General features: G+C 35.9%; 1 protein-coding gene across 1 annotated transcript in view; it reads right to left on the bottom strand.

The window, feature by feature from the left end:
• Positions 1 to 19,623, bottom strand: part of LOC122815058 (vomeronasal type-2 receptor 1-like) — a 246,136-nt gene that overhangs the window by 72,519 nt on the left and 153,994 nt on the right. The window contains exon 6 of the mRNA XM_044087302.1: positions 4,486 to 4,609. Coding sequence (XP_043943237.1) covers positions 4,486 to 4,609 — 124 coding nt within the window. The remainder of the gene's footprint in view (positions 1 to 4,485; positions 4,610 to 19,623) is intronic.

Genomic DNA, 19,623 nt, shown 5'->3' with positions numbered 1-19,623 from the left:
ACTGCTTTATTTCTGCATTTATATACATGCCCATGAAAAAGAAAAACATTGCCGTGAGTGTACCTAGATGTGAGACTGTACAGTACCGAATGACTTGCATCATTTTTGTCAGTGCTACCTTCCCCATCCATATCTGTTCTGAATTTGCTCTGGCTATATCTAGTGGTATGTATGCTAGAGATTGCCAATGAGATTTTTTTATTAAACTTAAAAACATGTCCTTGATAAAATGTTTCAAGTTGCAAACCCAGTTATTGATTGTATTATTTTGAATGGACTACCATTATTCCAAAGAGTATGAATTGGATGGCAGTCACTTAAAGAGACAATCATTAATTTTACATTTACTATATAGTTTAGATTGGTGGCTGGTAGCTAGTCCATTTTGCTTTGTTTTCATCTTGTTTTATTTATTACAAAGTTATGAGTTGCTGCATGCCATACATATTACTGTTTTAATTGCACTTCTCAAGTTCTAGAATTGTATTATTTATGTTTCAGTGTATATTAGCATACTTCAGTATAATTATTTCTTAATTTAAGCTGAAGGCAGGCCAGAAGGGGGTGTCTTCTTTTATGCAGATGTTTGTATTTTCTGAGTTGGGTGGGCGTCTATATCATATTATCGTACAATGTAAATAGTGAACGCTATTTCATCGTACTGATAATATCGAAACAACAAAATATCTAACAAACGGAACAGCGAATTATTTCCCAGGGAAAAAATTTGCTGCTCCGTAAAAAAAAAAAAAAACTTAAACACAAATTAAATTTTTTCCTTGGGGAAAAAAATTCGATGTTCCATGACTTCGCTATTTTGCCATTTTAACAGTATCGGATCGACTAAATAGCATTCACTATTTAGTCCATTCGATAGCATCCTATAGACCCGTTGGGTGGTATATAGTGACAATATATACAGGTTTATGGGTTTCTGTTTGAATTCAACAGACTCTCAGCATTGTTGAAGGCTAGTACTATTAAGGAGTGCCTTGTTATGTCTAAGTAGTAAGTTTATGTTACTACTGTACTATCTGCTCATTTACTTAATCCGTGTTTGTGGAATGATCACTTCGCCTGTAGTTTTTTTTTTTTTTTATTTTTTTATTTAACTAGGTTTATGTTAGGGCTAAAAATGTCAGGCTGGTACTTCTCATAGTGTTTTTTCCCTTTAATTTACTTCTCTTCAAACTTACCTTAGATCCTATCTTCAGACTTTCTATTTGTGCTTAACCCCTAATATAGTCTCTACCTTCTATCATCTCTACATTTTTTCCTGTTCCCTTTTAACTTTTTTATTCCTATTCTCTTTTTACTTCTGTACACATGCACTGCAAAAATAAAAATCACCCCATTTCCTGGCAGCTTCCTCTGTTGTATATACTGTAGGACACACAGTGATTTCAGCGTACTCCTGGGTATTACCTGCCTGTGCTGTGTACAACATAGGATGCTCAGTGCCACTGTGCTGTGTGCCTTAGATGCTGCTACATCCCTCACACACCACGTTCTATGTGTGTTGCTATATACTGTACCCCATTGATATAAGCAGTGGAGTGAGCTGATTCTTGCAACAACATATATTTTATTCATGCATGCTTATCATTTACAGACTGATACAGCATTCTTTTTCTGAATTGCATGTTTATGAGTGCTGTCAGCAAGGTGCTCGGTGCACTCACTTAATACTTCACTGCATTTCTAGATGCCGAGAGTGCACTGTTAATGTTGTTGCCCTGGCTGAAGAATCATGTTGGTGGTATGTTGATCCGAAATTAACATACTAGGAAGAAGCTAACAATAAACACTGCAAATGGTACATAACCAGTGGCACTGGAGAGACAATAAATATGCAGTCAAAAACATGTCTCTTCAATTTTTAACTATAATTGTTCTTTTTAAATACTTTCATGGACTTGTCCAAGATAAAATTATCTTTCCAAGAAGTGTTTTAATGAAAAACTCTAAATTATTTTTATCCCTGTTTGGTTCAGCAGTGTTTTTAATTTTGACTTATAGGTACATTTATTTTTATTTATTTTATTTATTTGCAATTTGATTACCTGGGAAGTCCACTGGGCCGAATTGACCCATTTTCAGTGGAGGCCTGGGGAGAAAAGCTCCAAGATGCATTATACACTTTAGATACAACTGATAGTTAATATTAAAGATATTATGTAGAATAGTTACTCATAAATGCATTCAATATCATGCATAGTTAACAAATTCATTAAGCTTGAAGGTAGGGATCATACAGTTTCATTTGAGGAAAACAGATATGGGTTAGGTATGGAAACAGTTTACATACAAACCTTTTAAGAAAATGTAAATGCGCTTTACATACACACATCAACAGTAGAATGCTATTATAGGTTCATAGGTTCATACTAGGCTATCTGCCCAAGGGCATTTATAAGCCTAGCCCATAGTTATGTGGCTTTCGCCACCCCTTTAGTTTGAATAAAAACTATGCCTATCATTTTGCTGTGCCTCTGTCAAGTAGTGACACTGAAGTAATCCCTGGGGTATATCTGCAATCTCCCATCCATTGGTCAAGATTCCTCTTGAACAAGGCCAGAGAGGTTTACAAGTTGAGGCTATTGCTCCCCCTTTAGCCCCTGCAACATTTTTTTTCAGGGAAAATATTTACAATATTTACAAGGTCGGGCTGTGTGAGGGTAGCTGTAGGAGTTGTTGAGAGCTTAGAGAGAAGCTATAGAAATTGTTGAGAGCTTAGATAGGCTCATAGGAAGATAACTATGAGAGTTGTAGAGCTTGGGAACCAGAGCGAGAACCCCCTTGGATTAGGTTGGGTGAAGGCAGGTACATAGGTAAATAGACAGACAGACAAGACCAATAGATGGATAGATTCACTGATAGATAGTGGCATTGGTAGTTGAGGCTATTGCTCCCCCTTTAGCCCCTGCAACATTTTTTTTCAGGGAGAGTAGGGGTTAAAGGGCATGTCAGCCCCCTTTAACAAAAAATGTAGATAAGTGATGCAAATATAGGTTAATACTGTTTATTAAACCTGTTATCCTTTAAATGCTTCAGTTTTGATGTCTTTAAATTTCTTTTCTTTTTATTTTGTATTACATTATAAAATGTTTAATGTTTTGTATTACAGATCTGAGTTGGTTTAACATAGTTGCACTGTTTGTATTTTAAAATCATAACAGCAAGGATAATCAAAAGTGTTTATCTCTGTGTTTGCTTACTTCACAAAATAAATTTCTTTCAGGTACAGTCCCTCTTCTAATAATAACTTACAATTTAATATTTAAGGTTACTTTATTTTATGTTAAATTGTCCTAAAAAGCTTAAAAAGTTTCAGCAGAGTTAATTTATTTTGAGTTTAAATTAGCTATGCAGCATCTGTTAAATCCACCATGTAGTGACTGCTGCAGGAATCCAACTCTCCCCTTGCATTGTGAAGCTGTCTATTGTGACAGCAGTGGTCAAACCTTTTTATTTAATGTAGTTAATATTTGCTAAGTGGGCTACATAGACCCTTTTCAGACACATGGATAATTTAGTGCAGCCAGTCAGTTAGCATGATTTGTGGAAGGTAGGAAAGGACCAGAGTGGGCAGAACATGTAAACTCTATACAGGCAATGCACCCCAGAGATACCAGGCCTCAGAGATATTACTACTTGCCGCAGTGATGCTACTGTATCAGTTTTACAGTGACAGAGATACACAGGTAAGGTTCAGTTTCTCTGCTATTGCCCTGAGAACAAGAGGCATATGGGGGCAAGATGACACACTTAAAGAACAGAGGATGCAGAATTCAAAGTATCTATAAGGAAACATGAGGATGTCATGGGATCAGTGTAGTTTAAGAATACATGGGACAGACTGAAATAATTTTCTGAGACAAAGTAAAAAGATTTAGCTGCTGATTAATGTAGCATATTGAGCAGCAAAGCATTTAAGCAGACTAGATTAGATAGCCCGTATCTGCTGTCAGAATCCCTTTCCCTTTTTCAAAGCAGTAATATTGCATAAACTGAAATGGTTATTGTGGCTGTACAACTGTAGCCTGTTTGTACACCCCTGTTATACAGAAGCCCCATACCTAATGTCCAGTGTAGTAAGAAATATGAGTATGCATGTGACAGGCAAAGTAGTACTTCACGTGCCTCTGCTTTTGTCACTTGTAAATAAAATAACCATTGTGCTTTTTAAAAATACAATACTATCTTTAAAATCATTAAAACAAGGGGTACACTCATATGAAATAAATACATTACTCAAACAACACTGTCAGTAAGTGTGTAATCTGGTTAGCCACCTAGGAAACAGACACTTAAAATGTATGTGACTGTAGCAGCAAAACATTAGGATAGTCAGAAGAAGACGCACTTTGGTAACTGCGTTCTACAGTGTTAACAGTGTAAAGTTTTCATTTTCCAGTTCAGTCAATTTTTTTTTTATTTCTGTAAGATTTGTGCTTTAAAATATATTTATAAAGGTCCACTCACCTGTTTGGTTGGCAATCTCTCCTTCAGGGCATTGAACACAGTTGAAGCAACACTTGGGCTGTCCCTGTTGAGGAGATTTACGGTATCCTTTGGGACAGCTTTCACTGCATACAGACCTAGGAACCTAAGGGTTAGAAAATAAAATCAGAAGGACTTATTCACAAATAAACTAGTCCAGTTATTTCTTTATGTATGTATGTATTCATAGGTTCATAGGTAGGTACTAGGCTGTCGACCCAAGGGCGTACCTAAGCCTAGCCAACAAGGTTCCCTGGCTAACGCCACCCAATAAATTTATTTTCCTGTGCCACTTTTGAGCAGAGACACAGAAGTGATCCCCGGGGTGTATTTCCTATTTCCCATCCACTCATCAAGATTTTTCTTGAAGAGTGCTAATGAAGAATTTTGCTTGACATAGATGGGTAGCCTGTTCCAGAGTATGGGAAGTCTCTGGGACAGGAATCTATCCCTCCAGCAAGTCCTGTTTATTGTGGTGACAAGGTTTAGGTCCCTAGAGCGTTTAGCTTGGAGGGATTAGGATTTCTTTAGGTGTAGCATGTCCAACAGCTCTGGGTTTGACATAGCTTTACATGTTAGGCAGAGATCACCTTGGAGTAGGCAATATGCTATGGAGTAAAGCTGGAGTTTTAACAGAGCTATACCTTCAAGAATCCTTTTCAGCCACAGTCAGGGTCACAGTACCAAGGGTAAATGAACAATTAAGAGGAGCTAGTCAGTATGCAAGGTGGGAAGAATATTAATTTTCCAGAGAAACCCCACACAAATACAGGAGAAACATGCAGGTTCCACACTGACAGTGACTGGTGGTTAAGACTGTTGTAATTTATTATACCTGTTGCAACTAATTGTTTGATCACTGTTCACTGACACATATTCTTACACTGTCACAGTTTATAGGCCTTAAATATTGACTGTATTGCCACGTTGCATAAAATCTGTACTGCTAAGGTGTTTTTTATTTATAATTCTTAAATCAATTATTTTTGTATATATGCAGTGAGCACAGTCTTTATACTGTGCATATTTACCTGTCGGAGTGTGTAGGAGACGATTTTGAGTAGATGAGGGTGAGTTCACTCATGGGTAGCATGTTTGACCACTGCTGAAAAATGAGGAGTCTAACCCACAGGGCTTCCGGTAATGATGCTTGGACAGAGGTACAGTGCAGTGATGGATGTGCAAGTACGTTCAAACCTTCTGCACTGGCATATGTGAATCACCAGGAAAATGTTGGTGTCCAAACAACACGCTGCCAGTAAGTTAGCTGCCTTCTGAGATACCCTGCTAAAGACAGAATGGTTGGTCCTTTCTAGGTGTAAATTCTCCAAGTGTTTATGTTTGTGTTTATTTCCATGACAAGCATGAACCCCATTCGTATGTCAGGGCATAATTAAAGCTCATGAAATCAGTTTTGCTTCATTCTTTCATGTTTGCCATGAATGTTCTTCTCAGCATGCAGCACTCAGTAGTTCTTATGGGGTTACTTGTACTGGGACCATATTTAAGTCTGCTTGAAATTTCATTTTTTATTAGCCCAGGTGCTGCAACTACCACTAGAGCTGAGTGTTCTTATTCCATATTACTCTGGTTTCTGTTTGTCTTTGAGCTTTCATTCCGTGCTGTAAAGGTTCTATTGGTGAATGACACTAGTACTGCTGTAGTGTTTGTGGCACTTTCTGGATAAGCCGTTGTTCACTAAGCAGCCCATAATCATCTATGTGGCCTTATAGGTAGTTAGTTTTCCAAGTCTTTAGCTGGTGAAATATTCACTGAAATAGGTCTGCAGGAATCAACACAAACTGAGTTCTTTGGAAAGGTGGGACTTGACATGAGCAGACTTTCAAAGTTCAAGGAAAGTCCAGATGTTAATGAAGCAGTGATACTTTGTGTAATGGTTTCTAAAATACAGATATCAGAAGAACATAGGGCATAGCACCTCCAAGCTTGTAGTATGGAATTACTTTTAGTTATTTATTTAGTTTAGAAAGATCAACTTCCCTGAACTGAAAGTCTGTTATAAAACTAAACAGACTTTAAGTGCCATATCCTTAGATGACTACTGAAGCTGGTTTGTTGAAATGAACTGCTGTACAAAGTACAGTGTATTAGCTTCTGTAGCTCTAACAGCATTTTGGGTGGCCACAGTGGTGCAGCGGTTAGCATGGCCACCTCACAGCAAGAGGTTCTCTGGTTCGATCCTCAACAGGGGTGCCTTCTGTGCGGAGTCTGCATCTCTTCCCTGTGATTGTGTGGGTTTCCTCCGGGTGCTCTAGTTTCATCCCAAAGACATGCTGTAGGTGGATTGGACACTCTAAATTGGCCCTAGGTGTGAGTGCGTGCGTGTGTGTGCCTTCTGTGAAAGGTTGGGTGCTGGGCTGGCAACTCAACACCATAAAACTCCACTGCCAATCATGAACGGACAAGGTGATCCACTGTGGTGATCCCTAACTGGGAAAAGCCGAAAAAAGAAGAAGAAGCTCTAACAGCATTTTATGTATTCAGTACTGCAGTGTAATGAAATTATTTAGAACTGCTTTACACTATTTGCCAGGCTGTTGATTTCCTTTCAGAATTCTCTTTTACTGCCAGGAAAGCATATCTGAGTTTTAGGAATGATGCTTTTGCTGTATTTCATAGCATTTTACACTGCTGATGGTCAGTGTGTGTATTGCCTTTTTTTTTGTACATTTACCAAACTGTTTTTTCTTCTTCAAAAACTTTTGCTAGTTCATGTGTCAACAACTTGCTTAATCTTACTTGTATAACATCTATCCTGAAGTGCAAGCAGAGTTTAGAAAGTATTGCATAGCATTGTCACATGCTGTTATAGAAGTCGCCAGACCAGTCTTTATTAAACAGTTCACGCCACAATTATAGCAGATATCCATGTTTGAATGTCCTGTACATTATTTGGTATTCTCTGAATACTTTGCCTTACTAGGAAAGAGACTGGGAACACACACCAAAATCCACCAAATGAACTGTCCTTATTAATTGATGATTCACAACTGTAAAGCAACAACAACAAAAGTCAAGTCTGTGAAAGTCTTAAAATGGCACATCAGTGTGCAAAATATAAGTGATGTAAATGTGAAACTGTACAATATCGTCTGAGCATCCTGTTATTCCACAATTTCTTATAAGCACGAATGTGATGTGGAATACATCTGATGTCCATTAAATACATGCTCCCTGCCAGATGAATCTGAACTCCAGTGACCGTGAACAAAAAAAAAAACATAATATACATTATAAGGTCCTAGAAAGAGGAGGGGTATAATATAGTTAGCCAGTCTATGTAGAAGTGGTTATCATGGCTAACATACATGGAAGAAAATGAATAAGAAGCAGGATTTTGGAACCCTCCCCAGTGTTTTGGAGGACTTTATTAAAGAAAGACAATCTGTCTCACTACTAGAAATGTTAGGAAAGAAAATATTTACCCCTATCTTTCGTTTTCCTTTGTTAATTCTTGTAAACAGTTGTTTCCTGATAAGGACGTTTTTTTATAATGGATATGAAATACAATTGGTGTACATGGCTTGTGTTAGCTCTGTATAATTATTACTCTTGATGTTGGAGATTTCATTGGTGTCAAAGAGGAGGAGAAAAGTTAAAATGGAAGTCTGTGGGATTAGATAATGCTTACTAGAAATCAATCACTGTTATTAATATGTGTACAATATTGTAATAAAGGAAAATAACAAAACCTGATTACCCTGGTTAACAAATTCAGAATAAATAAATAAATACATAAATCAATACAGTATTTAGCCAGTGATCCAAGAAACCTAAAAACAACACAGCAGACAGTTTCCATTTGAAAGCAAAATGACAATGAAAATAAATAAGTAAAGAAGTAAATGATGGTACTTAGGAGAACCCAGCATATAGAACAGTCTTCAGCATCAATATATTCCCAATAGGAAAACAAAAGTCTGTGTTGTTGAATCATCCAAGAAATAATCCACCATGAATAAAACCAGATATATTTATTTAAGCACTACTTACTTCTTTACTTTTTTAACTGCTATTGGTTTTGGAGCATTTATCCCTGTGTGGCTTGCGCTTTATTTTTATTGAAGAAAATAAATAGTTGACACACAACTGGGATGTGTCAAACTATCACTTTGTTAGCAATGATGTCTGTACTTGCTGTTCTTTTAATCAGCTTGCATAAATGCGAGTCACTTAACAAAGACACCCATAACCATAATTATTAAACAGAATGATGACTGTATTAGGGGGGTTTTAACTGCTAACTTTCGTTTAGCAGCAGCAGAGTTCACAATGTCAGTTATCCGTGCTTTGACAGTATTTTTCTTTGTGTACAAAGTACTAGATATTAATACCTTAATATTTTCTTTGCCTCACAGATACATCCTTAAGTTTTTACTGTCTAAATAATGATTAAAGAACCAAAAGCAAAGACAGTCCTTAGAAGGACTTTTGTAGAGAAAACACTCCTCCTGGGTGTCTCAGAGCTATGGACGTCTGACCTGTGCTATTTGATAGCTGATTTCCCCCTGAGTGCAGTATATTGTTTCTCATATGTCCCATTCATCGAAATAAAGCACTGGATCCTAGATGTTTTTATTAAACAGATCTTATACTTGCTTTTTTTATGTTTGTCCTTCCCACAGGGGTGGGAGCGATTGGATACATTGGGCCATCAATCTCTTGTGTTGTATCTTAATAATGATTAAAGAGAGATGTACGCATTTACCAGGAAAATAAAAACTATTCATCTATAATTTTGGTGCTGTTCTAATGCATCATTACATACAGGAAGGATGTTCAGTACAAGAACATCATCTACTGTTGGGCTATACAATACATGCCAAGACAAATAGCACTTTAAATGTAGCAAGACCACAGTGCGGAATGATTAACCCATATAGACAATAAAATGAGCTTGCTTTCGGAATGACTATGCTTAGTCCCTACCCAGTTCTGCTGAAGGCATCATAAAGTTATCTTGTAGCAGATCCACCTTTCTTAGCATAAAGGTTTTATAAATCAAATAAGCTGTAAATTCTTAGATTGGCTACTACTTTGCTATTCTGGTTGCTGTCTTCCTTAATATTATCAAGATAAAGGACATCTTTCTGATGGCTAACCTACTGGTAGACAAAGATTGAATGCTCAAGCTTCAATTGCCAGAATTTCATGTCATTGACAAGCAGAATTTCCCCACAGGAAATCAGTGTCAGTGAGTTTTGCTGGCAGTGATGCCACAGAATGGGGTTAACTGCCCCATTCTTAGAGTTGATGCAACCACTGAGTTGGTGTGTGTGTGTGTGTGTGTGTGTGTGTGTGTGTGTGTTTACATTCATTTGTGTGCATGCATGTGTTTGGGTGTGTGTGTGTGTGTGTACATTCATTTGTGTGCATGCGTGTGTGTGTGTGTGTGTGTGTGTGTGTGTGTGTGTGTGTGTGTGTGTGTGTGTGTGTGTGTGTGTGTGTGTGTGAATTTATGCATATGTGTAAGCATTATGTAATGAACTAGCATCTTATTCAGTATTACTTCTATGCAGTGTGCCAGTTACCCGAAGGAGTAAGTTTTCATCTTCTTCGTGACCCTGATCTGAATAAAACAAGTATCAGAAAATGAATGAATGAATGTAGGAATAATCTGTATACTCAGTATATTCAAGTTAAACAAAGCTAAGTCACATCACAGCAATGCTTATCCCTGCACAAGCATGAAGAATTGCTAAATGTATATTGGACTTTCATGATTTTAAGAAAACAGCACCTGAAAATGGCATTCTGCATATCACAAGTCACAAAATATAGGGGATTGTCGCCAAACAGACTTTCCTGCTACAGTAAGCACAATCAGAAAAGTTGTCCTTTTGCAAAAAAAATGGGTATGCAGCCACCAGTCTTCTTTTCTTTTCTTTTCATTTTTTTTGCATCCTTGCAAGAAAGAACATGATGGTTCCTCTGCCCCAAATCAGACTATTCATTCTGCAGTTGCAAGACTGGGAATTTCCAGGCAGGTGAGAGCCCTCTGGTCCATTTGTTCCTACTCAGGGATCCACCTTAACTTGTCTACTCACAGTGATTGTCAGATGGTAAGGAGTGGGCAGGATAGCCTACCTTCTGTCCTAGTGGGGCACCCCCTCCCCTGTGATAGCTCTTCCAAGCATGGCTATAACTACCCTCTGAGGGAATGCCTTTGCATGCTGAATCCCCCTGGCATACAGTGCAAGCTAACATAAGGTAGTACAGGCTTGATAAACTTAAGCCCCATTGGGTAGACACCTGGTGCTCCCATTCGATGTCACCCATGTAGTGAACCAGAGCCACCTTCCTCCCACTAGAGTGGGTGTACACACCCCTGTTAAAATGCCAGGTTTTTGTGATATAAAAAAAAATGAGACCACAATAAATCATTTCAAAACTTTTCTCAGTTTTAATGTGACCTATAACCTGTACAATTCAATTGCAAAACAAACAAATCTGTTAAGAGAAAAAAAAAAAAGTACAATACGCTGGTTGCATAAGTGTGCACAACCTTAAACTAATACTTTGTTGTGTGTTTACACCCCTAAACTAATACTTTGTTGAAGAACCTATTGATTTAATTACAGCATTCAGTCTTCTTCGGTAGGAGTCTATCAGCATAGTTCATTTTGACTTAGCAATATTTGCCCACTCTTCCATGCAAAAGCGCTCCAAATCTGTCAGATTATGAGGGTATCCCTTGTGCACAGCCCTCTTCAGGTCACCCCACAGATTTTCTATTGGACTTAGGTCTGCGCTCTGGCTGGGCCATTCCAAAACTTTAATTTTCTTCTGGTGAAGCCATTCTTTTGTTGATTTGGATGTATGGGGTCATTGCCGTGTTGAAAGGTGAAATTCCTCTTCATCTTTAGCATTCTAGCAGATGCCTGAAGGTTTTGGGCCAAAAGTGACTAGTATTTGGAACTGTTCATAATTCCGTCCACCTTGACTAAAGCCCCAGCTGCAGCTGAAGAAAAGCAACCCCAAAGCATGATATTGCCACCACCATGCTTCACCATGGGGATGGTGTTCTTTTGGTGATGCAAAGTGTTGTTTTTTTGACAAATGTACCTTTTGGAATTGTGACCAAAGAATTCAACCTTAGTCTCATCAGACCATAACATATTTTCCCACATGCTTTTGGGAGACTTGATGTATTGTTTTGCAAATTTTAGCTGGGCCTGGATGTTTTTCTGTGTAAGAAAAGGCTTCCATCTTGCAACCCTACCCCATAGTCCAGATATATGGAGATTACGGGAGATTGTTGTCACATGTAGTACACAACCAGTACTTGCCAGAAATTCCTGCAGCTCCTTCAGTGTTGCCAGGAAGAACAAGACAATGAATGGTGGTAAACAACCATGAAAGTGCATTCTCCGCCGTACATTAAAAACTATTTTAAATACATTGAAAAAAGTACCAAGTGTTATAATCTAGCAGCTCTGAGTTTTAATTCACTGGAAAATGGAAATTACATCATTTAAACCAGGGAAAATAGTAGCATCCATCCTGAGTTGCCAACCCATTTTCCAGTGTAGCAGAGGATAAGTGAATTTATGGATCTTATACTGGGCAACAATTTAATCCTCTTTGTAGTATTACAGACAGCTTCATGGTGTTTCCATGAGGCTGCTTGTGCCCCCATTTTTCCAGCGCTGTTTTCCTTTAGTAGAGACCAAAGCAGCCTTCAAACATCTGTTATTTAGTGACTGTGTTGGGTATTTTGGTTACCTGGATGATATCTTTATTATTTGGTCAGGGAGTGAACAACAACTTGTTAAGTTTATTGACCAAATGGAACTGACTTCACAATTTTTGAATTTTACCTACAAAGTCAGTGCAGATTGTATTAATTTTCTTGATATCAAAATCAAGAAAGATTCAGGTGCGGTACTTTATACTACTATATACTGGAAGCCCACATTTTGTTATATTTTCCTGCACTTTGCCACTGCTTACATCTGACGGAAGGGGTGGTGAAGATTCAGCTCATTAGAATCTCGTTTGACCTCTGATGATCAATGTTGTATTGAGCAGTTTGACAAGTTAATGTCCATGTTCTTAGACTGAGGATATCCATATCAACTTAATGACAAACTTTATGCTGACGTGCTTAACGAAAGGAACATTAAATATGGACCTATTATTAAATAAAGTTTAACTACTTGTTGTCTGGGTGTTGGTGAGGAGATTACTATTTGAAGCCTGATTATTCCACCAATATGATTTTACATTATTCTCTTGATGGCCACGACATCTGTAGAATCTTATACAAAAACTGGCCCAACCTACAATTTGATGAAAATCTAAAAGTGTTTTCAAATGGTGTTATCTTCGTTTCTGTTCCTGATGATCTCTCTTTGTCGAAAGCTTTTAACCACGATTGTAACAATAACGTGTGTCTGTGTCTAGTGCAACCTGTTCATTTTTTCTTCATTACATGTCTTCATTATATAATATGTTTTCCATATAACTGAGAAACATACATGCATACAAAGTAATATAATGTGAAAGAGAAAAAAACTTGGATAAAGATGAAAAACAAAACACATATAATGTAATTACCGATGTATACAAATTACAGAATAGACTGACAAGGCATCAGAATTTACACTCAGAATAAAACTCTGGTACATACTGTTGAATAAGTGGCAGTCATAACGAGAGTGAGAACTTTAGTAGTAAGTGTTCAACTGGTAACTATATGAAATGTCGGCACTTAAAATGACAAGTCTTGAAATGTGGAGACTGGCCAAAAATACATAGTTCCTTTATACTAAGTTCAGAATTGCCATTTCTCAGAATATTCCTTTTCTCTAAGGTATAGCAATCTTGAGTTTGGTATATATAAACTTCTGGGTATGGGGCACTTCCCCCCTAGCAAAAAACAAGTTTAAAGTTGGAGGGTGATGTTCAATATTACTCTTCTGCTGTGTTTTGGGGCTTTTATTGTGTTATTTTGGTACTCAGCATTGCGAGTCTCAACATTTGCCAAGCCCCAACATTTCAACAAGGTGCCTGTTCAACCACTTTAATAAACAGGATCAGCTGCAGGAAAGGTGACGTATATGATGAGCAGCACTGAGAAAGACTACTGGTCATCAGCAAAATAAGGATCAGGTACAGATGGATAGAATGACAATGTAGGCCTAGTTATCAAGAAGAGAATACCCAGGAAATATTTTAAGTAATACCACAATGGATAATGTAGGAACAATTATAAAGAAGTGAATTTGTGATTAAGGTTTAGGTAATACCATACTGACATTTCCACTGCAAATATATTTGAAATGGAAAGGCTTTTTGGGGGATGTACAATGTTTACAAGGGGTATTATTCTGAAGCTTATGAACAATAATAGTATAACCAGTATTACCAAATTTACTTTTTTTGCAGAATACTAACCAGCTTGTTAACCAGTGGCCTGAGTTCATGCTAAGTAGTCCATTGAGGAGTAATGGAGAGACAGAGAAAGGGAGAGGGACAGTTAAAGAAATATGGAAGTTTATAAACTCATTCCAGTTAAATGGCAGTCATCTGATAGCAAAGTCAGAAGCAGTGCTGAATTTTCAGAGATAAACAATGATGTGATTGATCATGATGGTTTGTAGCTTTACATGCTACTCTGTTATAAGCCAACTGTAGTTTGTGCTGTGTGGAAGGCTGAAGACCTCTAAAAATATGTGCAGAATACTGGAAAGATGGAAAGATGTATGATTTAGCCAAGGACATTTTAGTGAGAGAAATATTCTTACTCTAAATAATCTGCCAAGTTTTTAGTTAGTTCTGATTACCACTCTGTTCACATTCATTCATTCTCTGATTGTTCACATCATCTGTTTCATAGATGTGGATGAGCCATTGCATCTCCTAGTTCTCACTAGGTACAAGGCAGGGATCTTTTCCCAGATTGCATTCAATGCCAGGTTTCACGATTACTACACAGTGTGGTAAGACATTGTAGACAGTCTTACCCATTGTGTAACCACAGTACTCTGTGCAAGGAGTATACGTCAAATGGCTCCTCTTGAGGATTGTAAATAATTTTTAAAAGACTATTCCAATTGTTTATAGACTGGTCCCAGTGGGTCAGTTTATGGGAATAGAACTACTTAACCCCAGATGGCATAGTGCTTATGACTGCAGCAATCCAGCTCCCCTGGTTATCTATTGCTAATCTTACAGAGCTATAGCAGATACATCAGCACAAAAACAAAGAACTTTAAAAAAGAAAAGAAATAAAAGCAGTTAAAAACTTTTTATAGGAAAACTCCTACCACCACAGAGTTTCCCGTGGTGTTGGCAAACCTGCTCTTACAACCACATGTGTTCTTGATACCAAATGGTGGTGCCCTCAAGCTCTAGTCAGTGAGTGTTCTCACAGCACCAGATCCATCATTACCATAATAAGGTAATGACTCTGTATCTACTATCATGCCTACTGAATGGACAAGTTTTACGAAAAGCCCTGCAGCATGACAGAGGAGTAGAGTGCAGCAAGAAACAGGGACTTAGTAATATACAACCTTACATTACCACATGTTACGTAGTAAATCTTCCCCATCTGTACACCACTGTGTGCTGTGGGTGTCAGTGTACCATTCACAGAATAGGATGGCCATCATTATCATGATCCATGTCTATAGACTGCATTATTGTTGGATGACCTATGAAACACAGTGTACAGATTCCATTTATACAACTATGCACTACATTTATGCATATCTCAGCAAGTCTACTGTGGGATGTATTCACTCATGCATGTTACTGGCACGTAGAGACAATTGTAAGGATCACCATGTCTTTAGGATGTAGGTGAAAACTGGACTACTCAGCAAAAATTTATATGGATACAAAGTAGATATACAGACTCCATACAGAAAACCCCACAGCTGACAGTCTGATTGGAGAACCGAGCACTGTTAGGCAGCATTGTTAAACACTGCACCACTGTACCTCCCCCTCTTCCTCATGTTTGTCCAATTTTAGCTGATCATCAGTGCAATCAAAATTTGGCAGCTGTGCCACAACCTGGTAAGATATGAGGGGATTAGAGTCCTTCCCTTTAGTGACCTACATCATTGCTAACCCATTAAGTACTGTGCCATTCATAGTTATGCACTTATGCTCCAAACATGTATCATGCACTATACAGCTCTAGTGTGGATGGAGTTGCATATTTATATTCAATGACTGAGGTGCATGGTTGTGACATGATATTTCACAGTGCATGGATCTTCACTTGCATTTTACCTGATGTTTCTTTGTGGTTTCCTGCACCATATGCAGCATGTTTTAGTATAGTAAAAATGGCTGTTCCTCAAAAAATGTTTTATTAGTGAATATAAATTAATAACAAAGAGATAATAACCATAAGCATGAATTTTACATTATTAAATAAAAACAATTATTTCAATGAACATTAACTATTTACAAGTTGTCTACATATATATATATATATATATATATATATGAAATATGACAATTATAATCATCTTATTATGTATTGTTTCAATTTATGGATCTTTAGTGATTATTTGTATAACAGATTCTTGAGTTTGGACCATGCCTTAAGTGCAGGTATTGTTCTGGTGGTTCTTGCTTTAATTGATAATATCTCTAGTGGACACGTTTCGGTTGCAATATTCAGAAATTCTTTCATTGAAGGTGTTGAGATGCTCTTCCAATTTTTTGTAACTTCTTTCCTCACAAAAGATAGAAGACTCCAAAGAAGAGGATAGTAATTTTTCTTGATGCATGATGGAATTGGCACAGTGAAGAGTATTACGGATTTGTTTAACATAAAGTTATCAGTGAATGGTGCTTTTAAAAAAGATTAATATCTTTCCAAAATGGTTTAATTATATTACTGTCATAAATCAGTTAATATATGCATCAGGTTTATTTTTTCCCTATGTAAAACCTGCAGTTTTGCACCTCTAATCACATTTCATTATGTATGTTAAATTTATTCATAATATAATCTCGAGTATTTAACTTTTCTTTATTCATAAACTGATACCAATATAATAGTTGTTTATCCTTGAAAGCATTAATTATGTATGCATTAAATGTATTAATATTGTTTTGTGTGTATGCTATAGGAAATGTCAGAAATAACCAGGCTTTGTGTTCTGGATCTTTGTATATAATGTTTCTGAAATTATTCATTGTTGTAAGGATAATGTATGAATTTATCACTACATTTTGGTTTTCTAAAATAAAGTCTTTTAAAATCCAAAGAAAGTTGTTATTGATTAAATTATTGTGACATTCATATTTTTGATGATTACTTTTTAAGTAAATACTTTCATGTATATCTTTCCATTTAGCATGATAGTTCTTGCTTGTCCTGTAGATAATAGTCTTCATAACGCTTGAGAATGAGTATAATTCTATGTTAGGTAGAGCTATTCCTCCATGTGACCAACTTTTTAGATGATGATTAAGTGCCAATCTGGGTTTGTAGGGATGCCAGAGAAATTTAAGCATCAAATTATTGAATTATTTTATGTATTGTTTTGGAATGGGCAGAGCCAATCACTGAATTATATATTGCATTTTTGGTAATAATATCATCTTAATTATTAAGTATCTTTCTTCCATTGTGAATAAAAATGTATTCCATTTATTTATAATAGTTTTAATTTTATCTGGACAGGTGGTGTAATTTGTGTTAATGGTTTCATCTATATTCCCAGTTAATATGATTCCAAGGTATGTTATTTTATGATCTTTAATATTTTATATATTTAGAAAAGGTTTTTGACATATCTGAAATGTTAGTATTTATACATAGGATTTTAGTTTTATCCTCATTAAATGAAAGACCTGATTTAGAGTGGAATATTTTAACAGACTTGAAAAGATAATTTTTGTTATCCTTCAACATCAATAAGATATCAGTGACTAGAAATATTTTTGAATTTAGATTATGATCAAACTGTAAGCCTACTATATCTGCACTTGATCTTATATAATTCGCAAAGGGTTCCATGACCAAAGTAAATAATAAAATGGTCAGTGAGCAGACTTGTTTTGCTTCCTTTGGTTATCTGTACTGATTGTGAAACATAAACTCCTATTTTTATATAAGCTAATGAGTTATCATAAAGGTTTTTTTATAAGTGAGAAAAACAAAAAGCTTAAAAATGTCCAGAAAAATAAACACTAGTGAAACCAAAACTAGACACTTGACCAAAAAAATGGTACTGCTACAAAATGTGAATGGATGGACCACAACAGTTAAGCAAATAACCAAAAATCAGTTTAATCACATTCAGTTAAGCACTTTCATCCCAAACACTTTAGGGATATCTTCAGAACTAAATAATACACTCCATGTTGTATAAAACTTCAGACTTGAATAGTAAATCCGTCCAAGTCATTCTGCTTAAAAGTAGAAGCAAAAGTAGTTCAGCTCAGCTATAATAAAATTGTTCTATTATGTCTAGTAAGAAAATTTGATTTCATGAGTATTATATCAACTCTCGTATTGACTAGGTTTCTATAAATTCAATATTTTATTAAGCAAATAAATTATAATATTTCTCAATGCATACCAAAACACAAACTTTAATATACATATATCAAGAAATGTACATACATATACATACATACATACATATATATATATATATATATATATATATATATATATATATACACACACACACACACAATCAGCTAAACATAAAGAAAGCTTTTGCATAAACTTGACACTAAATTTTATATACAGTAAATAGTTTTCTTGATATGCAAACAATGAAACTGAAGTTTGTAGCTGTTAGTTTAAATATGTTGACATACTGAAAATGAATTACATTTATAAAGCTTGCCAGATAATTAGAAAATTACTATGAATTAGATGAGCTCTTATTTTTGAATACAATATAAGTGTTTTTACATATGAAGGTGCTTATAAACAACCTGTAAATTAAAGGTATATTGTGTACCTCAAGATTGTCTTGTGTTAACCATTACATTTCAGCTGTATGTATGTATGGTAGGTATGCAATTAAAGGTAAGTATGAAACTGTAATAGCTGTGAACAGTTAATATACCATCTGTAACTGTATATAAGTCAGTGTTTTAAATATGTTCCATCAATTTAGTATAGATCATATGTTAATTTCCATTTACAAAAATAGATTAAAATTACCATTGAAAATTAACATATATTGTCTTGATAATGAATGACATCAGTCTCTGCTGATTGAGACTCTGAACTCAATCCTTCAAGCTTATTCAATGATTAATATCTTTTAACTGCAAGTTTTTACTTTTAGAATATTATGTAATGTCTGCAACCTGAATAATTAGTGTAAGATTTATTGGCATTCACTTATGTGTTGGCATTTGTTATCATTTTTTCAGAGATGCAATTACCAATGTATCACTGTTGATAGTGTAGCAGCACTATCCACTGCCAAAGCATCTCTCCAAGTCCCATCCCTTATCCTTTCTACTCTTGAAATAAGCCTCCATAATACAATCCAGTACTTGACACAGGCTAGAGTATGCTCTATTTATGTATTCCACTTGTAGTAGTGGATATTGTTATGTATCTTATTGATGATTCCTGCATAGATAAAGTTTAAAACTTAATATCAAGCCATAGAATTTGTGACTCTTCTTATGAAACAGGAATGCTGTTTCTAACACAGAGATTAGGCTCCTTTCTTGTGTTTACAACGACATTTATTAGTCTATAATTTATCAGAAACATATGACATGTACCCTCTGTATAAATCTACCTCTCCTGTCTACAACATAGTTCAGTCTGCTAGTCAGTCAGCCTATGAAAAATTATCCCAGTGGATTTGTCTGTCTTAGCCTATTAATTCAGTCAATGTATATAAAGACTCAACATGTTTCCTACATCAACCATTTCAAAAGATAATTATCAAGAGCCCACAGTGGATCCCATGACAAATATAAAGTTGTATTTCAATATAAATCTACTATCCAAAATGTTTACTGCATTCAGTCATGTATAACTTTCAACATCTAGTCAATCCAAATGTGTTTATAAGTCTACATATAGCTCTGTTATTGCTCATTTTATCATAAAGCAACTTAGATGTTTCTAAGATTTAAACATTA

The sequence above is a fragment of the Protopterus annectens genome, chromosome 11.part0, assembly GCF_019279795.1.
Source record: "Protopterus annectens isolate FY-2018-M chromosome 11.part0, PAN1.0, whole genome shotgun sequence".
Taxonomy (NCBI): Eukaryota; Metazoa; Chordata; order Ceratodontiformes; family Protopteridae; genus Protopterus; species Protopterus annectens.
The sequence above is the reverse complement of the archived record's forward strand: the minus strand, read 5'-3'. Positions and strand labels throughout refer to the sequence as shown.